The sequence below is a fragment of the Lissotriton helveticus genome, chromosome 12 (genome assembly GCF_964261635.1).
Source record: "Lissotriton helveticus chromosome 12, aLisHel1.1, whole genome shotgun sequence".
Taxonomy (NCBI): Eukaryota; Metazoa; Chordata; class Amphibia; order Caudata; family Salamandridae; genus Lissotriton; species Lissotriton helveticus.
Genome location: NC_136073.1, coordinates 846,850,433 through 846,863,389, shown reverse-complemented (window position 1 = coordinate 846,863,389; position 12,957 = coordinate 846,850,433). Strand labels below are relative to the sequence as shown.

The 12,957-nt window shown below is 47.0% G+C and overlaps 1 protein-coding gene across 1 annotated transcript in view; it reads right to left on the bottom strand.

The window, feature by feature from the left end:
* The window catches only part of LOC144799704 (unconventional myosin-Vb-like), a 186,949-nt gene that overhangs the window by 42,690 nt on the left and 131,302 nt on the right, over window positions 1-12,957 (bottom strand). Inside the window, exons 22-25 of the mRNA XM_078671204.1 lie at window positions 12,533-12,748; window positions 10,763-10,856; window positions 4,982-5,130; window positions 2,904-3,023 (exon numbers count right to left, since the gene is read on the bottom strand). Of these exons, the coding sequence (XP_078527330.1) occupies window positions 2,904-3,023; window positions 4,982-5,130; window positions 10,763-10,856; window positions 12,533-12,748 (579 nt within the window). The remainder of the gene's footprint in view (window positions 1-2,903; window positions 3,024-4,981; window positions 5,131-10,762; window positions 10,857-12,532; window positions 12,749-12,957) is intronic.

Below are 12,957 nucleotides of genomic sequence, written 5' to 3'. Positions count from 1 at the left end.
TACCAGAGAACACACAGGATTGGGTCTTATGACATTTAAGTCTGGGTGGGATCAGGACAAGTGAGTTTGTGCTCCTCAGGGGTCTGGAACAACCTGCTTTCTGAAGTTTTGTTGTAAGGTAGGAAGGGGTGTTTTGGTGGAGAGCTTTAGGAGTGATGCAGGCAATTTTGTATGTGGATCTTCCTTCTATTGGTAGCCACTTGAGATTTTTGAGGATGGGGGAGATGTGATCAAATTTTCTGCAATCTGAGATGAGTCTAGCAGCAAGGTGGAGGACAGATTTAATTGGGGCAAGATGGATTTTAGGGGTGCCAGCTAAAGTGGCGTTGCCATAGTCGATCCTGGAGAGGATCAGTGATTGGACAACAAGTTTGAAATCTTCTGCTGGAATAAAAGGTTTAAGTTTGAGGTGGAGAAGGGTGAAAAGGGCGCTTTTGGATGCATTTTTAATGTGGGGGATGAGTTTGAGATTTTGGTCAATACTGATGCCAAGGGACTTAACAGTATTAGAGGTGGAGAGAGGGCAGTTTAGTGCAGGGGTGGCGACGAATCGCCACCGTCGTTGCCATCGCTCTACCTAGTGAGTCAGTGGTATCCTGTCCACACCGGAAAGAATAACGTGCCGCATCTCGGCCTTCCACAAGGGCTTGGCCGAGTTTAGCCCGTACCTCCAATGGGCATTCTGGCAGCACGTCCGCGACCTGTCCCACAGGGAGTGGTTGTAGCGGCCCAAGAGGCATGCGGTATTGGAAGACCGCAGTCCCAGACTTAGAGAGGAGAATACCTTCTTGCCGTATTGCTTAAACCTCTTGGATTGCCGGTCAGGCGGTTCCGACGGGAATGCGGTCTGGGAATTGGAGGCCTGGATCACTAGGCTCTCAGGGGTGGGGTGGGTGGACAGGAAACAAGGGTCGCCCGGGGCCGGGCGGTGGCGTCTGGCCACGTTCCCATCTACAGGCGAACCTGTAGCGGACCTGGACCAAGTGCCCACAAGAACGTCAGTCAAAGCCTCATTAAATGGCAGCAGAGGCTCAGCAGAGCTGGACTGCAGTTTAAGGACCTCAGTGAGGAGCTTAGTCCTCATGGCCGCAACGGGGAGTTCAAGGCCCAAGGCCTTGGCCGCCCGCGTCAGCACCACACTGTAGGTAGCCCCCTCCTCCGTAGCCACGGTAGGAGGGGAGACAAAACCAGTGACTGGCGAAGTGTCCAGATCACTGGCATCCCCAAGTCCACCTGTCCAGTCCTCCTGGGACTGACACTCCCGTGTCAGAGGGTCCTCATACCCCTCCCAATACTCCTCATCACCCATCTCCTGGTACTCAGGGGGGGATCAAATGATGGGGCCGATTCATGGAAGACGAACTCTCCGAACGGCGTTGAAAGCGGCGCCGGATCGAGGGAGGCATCGGGGACTGCGCCGCCCGAAGACGGCGCCGGGGGTGACACCTGAGGGACCGGCGCCGGGGAGGTCGTTAAGTCCACCGGCAACGATCCGGACCTGGATCCAGTGGGGGCCTGCGGCACCGGGCACGAAGTCGGCGCCGGGGCCGAAGCACTCGACGGCGTCGAAGCCCCCGAACCGCTAGGGACCCCAGACGGGTCCACTGGCCCCGGAGGCGCCGCGGAGCCCGTCCGGGGAGTGAGGGACCTCATGGCCATGAGGAACCGCTCGATCTCATGGCCATGAGGAACCGCTCGATCTCCTCTGGCGTCACGCGTGGCCCAGGGACTGGAGGTATGGGGCCGGACGCGACGCCTGCGACTCAGACGGAGCCGCGTGGGCAGTGCCACCTGAACCCCCGGCCGCGTCGGGGGTAGTCGGAAGTGCGATGACGTCTCTTCGACTTCTTGTGCTTACCTGACGACTGAGACCCTGAGGAGTGATGTCGACTCAGAGCTCCGATGGCTCTGCTCCCGCGACCAGTCCCTCGGGACCTTTCCTGGCGCGGGCCGACTGCCAGAGTTAGAGTCGCTTGCAGGACCGCTCCCGCCTAGCTTTCGAAGTCAGGGCCCGGCAGTCGTCGTGGTCGACGCCGAGAGAGTGGAGACACAGACGGTGAGGATCGGTGACCGACATCAGTCGGTCGCAGTCCTCACAGGGTTTAAAACCTGGCATCCCTATCGGTACCGTCCCGAGTCGAAGACTCGAAAAAGAAACGATCAAAAAAGACTAAGGTACCACTTTTTCCGGATCTGCGCTGCTGGCGCGGAAAAAAGAACAGACGTCAGTACGTGGAGGCGGCGTCCAAGTACTCCGACGACGTCATCACGGCGCCCACGACGCCGACGACAGACGCGAAGCCGCAGACGACGTCTACCGACGCGCAAGGGTACTGCTACGCAAAAATTTCCGGATCCAGTCTGACGCCTGGGGATATTCTAAGGTAAGGAATCTATCACGAACGTGTCTCTTTCAGATTGTTTACGATGGACAACATTACTATAGGATTTCTGCAGGACATGCCAGCCACCAGAGATGTCACTTCCACAGCTGTCTAAAGGACAACAGGACCGAGGCAGTCATAGGTAATGGCTGCACATAAGATGGCTCAGAAAAACAATTTTGGGTGCCCCAAAACTACATTAATGGGCCCCATCATTGTAATGAAGCGCCCCAGAAAAAAAAAAAAGACAACTGCACCTAGATTTCACAAAGTAAGGAGCTCAAGAAAGGTGCGTCAGACTAACTCATAAAAAAGTTTTCACAATTAAGGGCACTTGCAAAGAAATAAAAAGCAAATTCAGAAAAAGCAAACAGTGAAATCATTTAGAGGGGATCAGAGTAATTGAAGGAGGAAGTTTCACCCATACTTAAAAGACTGGTTATTCACAGAGAACCAAAAAGCCAACTGCTCGCTGTGGTCCAAACCAGTATAAAAGCTTGTTTTCTGCAGGTTACTTACCTCGTCGTTCAGGTCTGCTTCATGCACCTCCACAGAGGGTACATCAGTGGACAACAACGACCACATTGAACAGCTGGACGTCGTGCTCAGAGAAGAAGGATCCCTGATATGATCTGGATTCTAAAGAACAAACACATAAGAATATAGTTAAGACAATCAAGCATTCCCTCCAGCTATGGGATTACACACATTGAAGATCTGTGTTTTTAGACATCCAACTAACTATATCTAAGAAAATCCCTACTTTCATGCCTATCGCTGGTGAAGACCATCAAATGTCGGCATTGAGCAGGTCTACTTTGCCTTCACTCAAAAGCGTACAGTCGTAATGTTCCCTTATGGACTCTAGAATATGCCATGGCTCTGCTCTCAACCTTCCATCCAGGTGCTCTCAGTAGGACAAATAGAACTCCAGGAACTCATTGAAGTGGTTGTTCGACAAGCTACTCTACTCCTACCAGCGCACTGTTCAGTGGTGTTACTGCTCATACAAGAACAGCTGTGGAAGGAGGACACCCAGAGTAGTCTCCATGGAGTCAGCCCACCATGTTACCAGACTTTCCTAAAGCTCCTACATAAATGTGTGCACACATGTCGTTTTCTACTTCTAGTCAACAACCTTTCCATTGCCTACTGTTTGTCACCTCCCCATGAAGCGGGTTTCCAGAGACTTCAATGAGCAGCTAGAAAGAACACGGCAATGAATAGTAAGATTAAGCATTTTTTCTAATCATGACAAACTTTGGTTAAGGCGCTGATCCTTCTCTCTAAAGAATTGGCTGAGATCCTGCTTATGTTAGTTAGCCGCGCCCCCCCCAACAGCCTTCGCAAGTAGCCAAATTACAAGTGATGCACAGAACTCATCTGATTTATTTTCAGCATCACCTCAGATCCATCACCATGAAATATAGGGGAATCCAAAGAGCAGGGTGCTGTCGAAACAGGGTCTTCACTTCAGAGGAACAAAGTAATCCACATGTGATTTAAAATATAGGGCTATCCTCCAGCCATAAGTCATACTCTGAGGTCACAGACTGTTGAAGGTGATCTGACTTCTCAATCCCAGATTCTACTAGTTGCTACATTGGACATCGAGTCTCTCACTCCTCGAATGTCTTGCAATGCCATGCCTGCACGGTTAGCTTGGCAGAGTCAATAACCTGTCTCTTTACTACTTAAAAGTTCTGAGCAGTTAGTCTCCCACCAGGCTGATAACTATTTGATCGGGCAGGCTGCTCATTTGGAGAGGTGATTGCACCTGGGCTCCCTCCATCTCTTCATAGTCTTCTGATGCATTAATACTGCACCATCACTACCCAAGTAAAAAGTCTCTAATACAGTCTGCATAACAGCAGAGTCACAGATTTGTTTACCTGCAGGCAGTTTTACACCATGGGAAGCTTTCAAGTAATTTGACAGCCAGCTTCCTGGTTTGCATTCCCGCCTTTTAGCTTTCCGCTTATAAGAGATGATTTATAAGACCCCTTTTACACACACCTCTTTCCAGGGGCATACCCACTTGTAATAAAAAGTCCATGTTGACCTTATCTGAGGCACCCAAGGGGTAAGAAAATGCTATCAGTAACCAGAATATATAGCATAGCAAAATAGGCTTTTATACATCAAGTAGGTAAGGGCAAGATGATAAGAGTTACTATTTATTTTTCATATTTTTAAGTAAAGTGCAGTTTACCAGTTTGAACACTCTTAACTAAGATGAAGGCAGTACTGAGAAAGTAGCATGACCTTTTCATCCTTTGCATCTAATCGGTCAACAGCAGAAACTGACAAGTCAGAAGGAACTGCCATTTCCACATACTATGCATGTAAAACATGAGCTGTGCTAAGGTTCTCCACTCACCCAAATGGAGGAAAGATTTACACCACTTATCCAGTGGTGGATATTCGGATGTGTCTACTACATCCCATGCAGTTGCATCAACCAGGATATAACGTTGTTGCACTCTCTCTACTAGCCAGTGGCACAACATGAACATTTCCACCATTTTCTCACCACCCAAAGGGAAGAAGGTGATAGGTTAAATGCTTCTCTGATGGACAATATCTCCTCCAATCACCTTTAGGAAGTAGACCTCATCCTTAAAGTTCTCTTTGCTCTGTTCAAGGCGCGTGTACTCCTGCAACAGGTTCTGGTAACGAGACCGCTCCTCCTCCAATTCCTTCTGCAGATTTTCCGTCTCCAGGGACACACGTTCATGTACAGAGTCTAGGGGAAGAGAAACGTGAGTTAGGATATGAAGAAGAATTTGCTAATCTAGTATTGTAAATTTACACATGGCTGCAATAATTCAAATTATGGACCTCTTGAGAATTTCAGACATGGGTAAAGCTACTTCTTGAGAATGTCATTAAAATAAAAGTGTTACAGGTTTGTAGAGAATGTTGACTTGATGCTGCAGGAAGGGATTTGCTGTTTTCTTAATGCCTGCTAGACAATGCAAAGTTATTATCCAACTCTAAGCAAAGGTCCCTTCTAACAATGAGTCAAAAGGAAGAGATAGTTTCTGCTACCTTGACAAGCAGGAGTCAATCAATCAATCAGCAAAATTTGTATAGCGCGCTACTCACCCGTAAGGGTCTCAAGGGGGAGTAAGACTTCCCAAGATACTCTGGCGTCTTTTTTTGTAGAAGATTCTCTGCCACCAAAATGTGTCCTCGAAGCACGGACTGGTGGAAATTGTGGCTGTGGGGGACAGGATCTAAATACCATGAGTTGGGGAAAGGATTGGGCACATTTTTGCATCCGTTTTTCTTCTTCTGTGCATAAGCCTAGTGTATCGCTACAGTGGCATCAGGTTTTTACCACAGACATGATGGCATTGGTCCGGATGCAGATACTTCTTCAGGAACAAAAGTTTAAAGTTCACAGACAGTAAAAAAATAATCGAGTAAGCTCCCCTCCTTACAGGGCAGGACAAGGTCCTGCAAAGGTTAAAGACTGACCACTGCCTGTTAAATTTCACAAATTGCAAACCACAAACCCAGACATAGGCTATGCTTGAAGGTACAAGTGTGTGCTATGTCAGGCCTGCATAGCTCAAGAGGGGCATTAAAAAATAGAAATAAAGTTTAAGTGGCATCCAATGAATAGTATGACGCCGCCCCCGCCTTCCCATAAGGCACTACTGTCAAAAACAAACTATATGGATGGATGTACAGAGGTCTGTGGTAGAAGTCAGATCCACATGGTCACTGGTGTCCCCCCCCCCCCTCATTCCAATGTGTCCTTAAAGTCTTCAGAGCCATCACAGTTTTTATTATATTCCCTCAGAAAAGAAAAGCAACATCAAAGCAGGGATGACTTTGGAGCCTGTTCTTAAACACATAGGGCCTTGGTGGGGGGTGGCTAACCTCTGGAACATTCAAGCAGAGAGCAGCAAGGTTGATGCACATTAAAATTACTTTCAATTCAAGCATAAGAGGAAGACATGTAATAGCTATATATATATATATATGGGCTTCCTTCAGGAAAGAAAAGATAGGTAAAGCTTTGTCCTCTGGCCTTAAGCTGCAAGGGAAGCCTGCTGTGTTCTAATGACTAACAACAAGTCTCTATTGTGCTGGTACCCTTATTCTTGTGACCTTGGAAAGGTTCCAATCCAAGCACCAGCACAACAGATTGGGAGAACGGTGGAGAGTTCTGAAGCTCTTTTAAAAGTTTGTCCTCTCTGAATGAATCGGAAGTACAGTTGCATCTGCACTCGCTTCATTGGAAAGCCAGATTACAATCAAATGCAACGGGCATCTCCCTCCGTCCTCCAAGCAACTGTGCAGCGAGTGCTGGCAGAGCACGAATTGAAGAGACTGGCTTGGATTGCGGACTTCCAGTCGAAGGTGGACGCCAAGCCCTGCTTAGAAGCCAGGCCTTTCAGGGATTTTTGCAACAAATGTCAAGTATGAGGACAAGCTGCGGTTGGCTGGAATGAGGCTGTAAGGGTTGGTTGGACAGCCAGAATCCACAGGTCTTCGTTGTAGGAAGTTGGCTCTTTTTTATAGTGGGCCACAACAAGTTACACTGTGTAAAGAGTCCAGGCAACCCTTATTGGTTTACAGAGACAAAAATGCTAACACAATGTTCTCTTTTGTGGTAGCTTGGGCGAGCAGTTTAGGCTTATCAGAGGTTACTGCTAAGCATTAGCTGTACTCACAGAGGCAATTCATTAGACACCCACTCAAGAATAAATGAGAAACTTACAAAAATAAGTTGTACATTTATACACATTTTGATACCAATAACTTAGTTATCAAGTAAGAACTTTTACAGCTATTAATTTTTACAGGTAAATAAATAGTTCAATTTAATGAGTTTTTACACAGCAATGCTTCTCTATGGGAGAAAAGTCTTATATTGCATAAAGATATTTGTGGTCGGTTTCTGGGGGTCTCCTTTGGGACCTAGGGTCAAAGGGGACCAAGATCCAAAGTATCACCAGCGGTTACTTGTTACCTGCCCTGGGGGCGTCTGGATGCAAAGGTGCTGTCGGGTTAGTAGCGGTGAGAGTTTATGAGTGGTTAATACCCTGATTGTGGTCCTAGAAAGCTTGCTTTTGATCCCGGGAGGACCTGGCATTCCAATTCGGGCTGGAATGTTCCCATGAGGAGCAGGGATTTGCATATGGCTGGGTCCAAAATGGGGTGGCGAACTGAGCAAAAGAACAATGGATTCAACCCGGGTCTCTTGATTGAGGCGAGTTGTTAAATGTTTCAGCACTCGGTCCATCATCTGGTTGTGTTTGCAATTTGCAAAGGGGTGGCAGTCTCCCGGGGTTCTTACAAGCTGGTCAGCTGCAGGACGAGTCACTGGTCGTGATTGCTGAGATTGGTGCAGGCAGGCACGGTTTGGCACCACAAGTCCACAGCAGGTCTTCAGTTCTTGGGGCTCCTCTTTGTCCTTTCATCTTGATCGGTCAAATCCAAGTCTCTAGTGTCAGTTTATGGGCGTTACAGGAAGTGACATTCGCCAATGGGCTACTTACCTTTAGGGTGCCTACAACCCCTATATGACCACTTCCTGTGGGAAGTGGGCATAACCCCAACTCCACCAAAACTAAGACGGTGAAATTATAAAAGTTGTGTTCACATCAAGACTGGTACCAGTTTGAGAGGGAACATACCTCCTAACTAGCTAATTTTCCCACCTGTCCTGGCGCCAAATGGGCCCTGGGCCTTGGGCGGCATGTTCACTGTCTGGGGAAGCCTTGGGTCCCATATCAAAGGCAACAGACCTTTGAAGTCTCATGCCTTGATATGCTGATCACTTAGCCATCCTGCTTGGAGGAGGTGACAATAACTACAGCCACAGCAGGCATTGTTTCTGCCCTCAGAGAGCGCAGGATCTCACCTTAATAAACCCAACACTGGAATCAGTGTGAGTTTATTAATACGAGATGTTTTTTTTTTTTTTTTTGCAGAGTTTTATATAGCGCGAACTAGACCCGAACCGAATCAGGTATCAGAGCGCTTTACATAGCACCAGTTACGTTACATGAGGACACACTTTCATTTTTTTTTTTAGGCAGTGATTTGCCCAGAATCACAGGAGGTTTTTTGGGTTGTTACCGAGACTCGAACCCAGATCCCCAGGTCCGAGGTCGAGCGCCTTAGCCGTTAGGCCAACCCCTCTCCCCTCAAACATCTCTAGGTTCAGTTAGGTCATCATGTAGCTTGGAAAGTCGTAAATACCAGTGTCAAGCACATGTTCTTAAAATTGTTTCCCTGTCCACTTGTAATATCTAAGAATCGACTTGGACATCATAGGGGCATATCTGCCCATGCAGCTATACCCACACATGTAGCAAAGTGCACCCTGCCTTCGGGTTGTAAGGCCTGCTGTTGGAGTAATTTACCTATACTGCATGCAGTGTCTGAAGGCATGGCACACAGGTGTGCCATGTCAGGTCTACACTTTTCTATGCACCATGGCACGCAACATGCAGTGGCAGTTTCATGTTGGTGCTGAAGGGGGGGGGGGGAGGTCTCTTAGGGTGGCACAATACATGCTGCAGCTCCTAGGGACCTTTTTTAGTATCCCATGCCCTAGGTAACATGAGTACCATTGCCAATTGTGGGAAACAATTCTACAGTTTTAGGGAAAAAGGTATGGCACTGGGGACCTGGATAGCAGGAACCTTTTATCAAAATTGCATCAAATACCAGGCAAAAAGTGAGGGTGAACGTGTCAAAAAGGGGTGCTTTCCTACACTTTAGATGGATGCCTGGAGGTACAGAGAACAGACACTACAGTTTGCAGATCTGGATTTATGGATCAGATGTTGTGCAAAAGACTCAATGTGGCTTAAGGGAGAGAAATGATATGCCTGAGCTCGCCAACTCGCAATACCTTAGAAAATGTTAAAGAATGACTTTATTGTTAAAAAACCACTGCAATGGACTCAACGGAAATTGGTGCCTCGCATTTGCCGGAGCCAGAGCGTAAGGCCACCTGAGCAAACATTCTATTTCTGCATTACACGGAGGTAATTTCATACAAGCATCAGACAGCACACAAGTATAAAGAAAGGGCATGTGGGGGCTGAAGATGGAGGTTACCATCAATAATCAATTCAGAAGACTCCCCCCAAAAAATAAAAAAATCTTATGACAGGAGTTCTAATAGTGATTAATAGATCCTGGCTTTAATAGCCTTAATTCAAATACACTGTCAAATGGTGGAAAACAGAATTTTTGAAAAAATAGATTAAGAAAACAAAAAGAATGCACCTCAGCCAGTGAAATCACCGTAAAGGAACAGGTGCTACAATAAAGAAAAGCGATGCAGCAGAAGAAATACATGATTGCACTGTGCTTCAGAAGACCGGCATTCTTTCATATGAGAGACAATTTACAAAGCGACACCAGTTAAGAGACAATAGCCCCCAGTGTAATTTTAGTTTCTCCATTGGGAGGCAGGGGAGGAGTGAGAGTGTGAACAAGGGTATGTATTCATACTCCAAATTAATCTTTACTGAATCAATTAGCACATTAAATATTGAGACATAGCCCCCATGTGTATATGCTACCAGCCTAAGTATACACAAAAACCACGCCACGATATAATTATCCGACAGTACAGCACTCATAAAAATACATTCTGCACAGACGCAGCAGAATAGTCCCAAAATGGCAAACAAAGTCAGGTCAGGTGTGTCAAAGCCACATATGAATATCAACTCTCTGACAAGGATCAGCACACAGCTAGAACACATACCATATGCAATGCTCGTGCAAACAGTACCTAATACCATGAGACCGGACATTATCAGGAGACGAGAGCAAGAAAGCACAATCCAGAAGGCAGACCTTCTCCATCAGCACAAGCAGGATCTGGAATAACATCCTTAGCAACAGAACTCCTCCGACCCTCCTGCGATTCTGTTGAAAGACCACTACCCCTGATAATTAACCGGTAGGTAAAGAAAGCTCTGTGTGGGCTGAACAGCACCCTTGGCGCCCGCTTCGGCATTCCTCGGCCCAGCTTGCACCGTACAATTACTGCTGCCTACATACGAAGGTCAATAAGTGGAATAAAGCATCTGGGAAAAAAACACTCCATCAGCACCAAAGTTTACTGTCTCCTAGTAGACAGCCACTGCATCACTCACCTGCTGAGGGCATTGCTCCAGCCCTCGCTTGCAGCATGGCACAGTAGATGTGAAAAGGAAGTAGAGTCATTTGGAATAAGAATAGCAGGTCACCTAGAGAAGCTCTCAACATTGCATTACCTGCGGCAAGTTTCCCATCTCAGAGCACACATGTGAGCAGCGCTGCAAGACTGAGGATGCCAGGCTGGAGGATTCAAGCAGGATGTAAGGGAGGGGTGTTAGGAGAAGAAAAGTTACCTTCCATATTAAGAGACTTCTCCAGGACCTGGAGGGTCAGATTGGCCTTTTCCTCCCCGAGGTGCTGATTTTCTTTCTCCAAGCTGACGAGCTTCTGAAAGGAGGAATTTGGTAATGATGAATGTATCAACCCCTAATGCTCTTAGGCCACACAGCGCACTAGGCACCTAAAGATGTTTTGAAGCTATTGAGTTGGAATGAGGACTCTTGCAGGCCAACCAACCAGGAAAGTGGATTCCACGGCCCACTAATACTTTGCTCGATCACAACTTTTAAACGGATTTCATGCAGATTGTTAATGTAACCAGCCGGTTTATTTTTTCTCAAACTGCTTTACACACCCTCTAGCACAACAGTTGTGCCACTTGCATGGCTGGAAGCCATATCTGGAAAGAGCCTATCATGGTGAGCCTTCAATGTTCAAGTGTACTTCGGTCTTCTTCGGTCAGTACACCCAGATATCCACTCCCCACAACTATTCACCCTAACACAAAGATCACTCTTTACTGTTCTGGGAGCATGAAAGGAAAGGTGGCTGAATACCCTTAATTGGTCTGTTAGAATTGGTGGAGACCCATTGAAAATGCAATGCCTTCAATGAAGCTATTGTTAAGGAATTTAATCCTGACAGTATTTGCATTTATGTATATTTTTCGTCAATGGCTTCAGTTTTTACCTTGCACCACACACACTTCCTCCATATATCAAAAAGCTGCATTACTGGCTCAGGATTTCTGCATATATCTAACATGTAAATATTTGGTGTAATCTGCTAAGGTTTTCATTTTTCATTTCTTCTACCTCAAGGCCTGAGCACCACAGTGATGTCTTTAAGGCAATGGAAGCAGCCCACTATAAGACCTTGGAAAGTAAAGAAGATTGGGCAAGTGTCCGATCTTCGAGTCAGTGGCTTGTATTTACAAGAGGATCAATGCCGAACCTGCCCATGGGCCAACCAAGTCACTTACCGGAGAAAGGGCACAAGGGGGTCAACAGCCTATGCATGCATGCCTCACTAGAACTGGCAAGATCCGTCACTGACTTACCAAGCGCACTTTGTCCACTGCCCAAGTTCCCGGTGTCTGATCTTCCAAGTGCCTATGTGTCTTTCTCCGGCCAAAGCACCACCCAAGCGCCCTTATGGCATCAAAGGGCGTGGCACACACAGGGATTTCATAGACGCTATTCTAACTCCAGTCCTAGAATATTTGGGTGAAAAGTGGAACCAGTTGAGCACACAGACTCCCTGGAAGCAATGGGCTGACTTACTCAGATCCCAGATGCTGCAACCATAGAAGACCACCCTCGCCCAAGGGTTGAGGCGGACTCAAGTCTAGCTGGAAGTTGTAAGACACAAACACGTATGCCTAAACCACGCATTCCTCAACAGTGCAGTCAGAACTACTGCTTCTTAACCACAAATTAATTTACCAGAAAAGCACTGGACTTAAGAGCGGTTTAATTTACTATTTCAACTCCAGTCCGCACAACAGTATAGAAAGAGTTGGACTTTAATGTCCAATGCCGCTTTACCTAAGGCATGTCACTAACAACATGCGTGGTAAAGAAATGCGTGGTTAAGACATTCATTGTTCCGACCACGTTGCAAAGACAACACGAAGTTCGCCCATCGTCGTAAGTGCAGTTTCCCCTAGCTGAAGACTTGCTGGGTAGCAGTACCCTGCAGTTAGAGTAGTGGCTTTGCAAGGTCTACTTTTTCCAAACTAATGACATGCACTCACACACTGTCTGGGCCAAACAATAACCCACCAGTTTCAGGGCTTCCATCTCCTTGCTCCAGGTGATCTCCGCCTGCTTCATCTTGCCCTGCTCAGTCTGCAGCTGTTCCTGGAGGGCCACGATTCGGTTCAGCTCACTCTTATCCTCCCGCAGCTTCTCCATCTCCTTCTTCAGGCTCTCCACTTGGCTGTTATAAGCGGTGATCAGCAGGGCCATCTGCGCCGACAGTGCCTGCTTCTCCTTGTTCTTCAAGGAACATGAAGGGACAGAATGAGGGCTCATAAAAATACATAGGGCACAAAATGTATGAAGCACACAAAACAAGACAGTCATTAGATATTAGTACACCTTGGCATCTCAAAAAATACTTCACACACAAAAACACAAGCTGGGCATGCGTATACACACAGACCAGTTACATAACAAGTCGGGTTATGAAAGAGTGCGAGGACCTG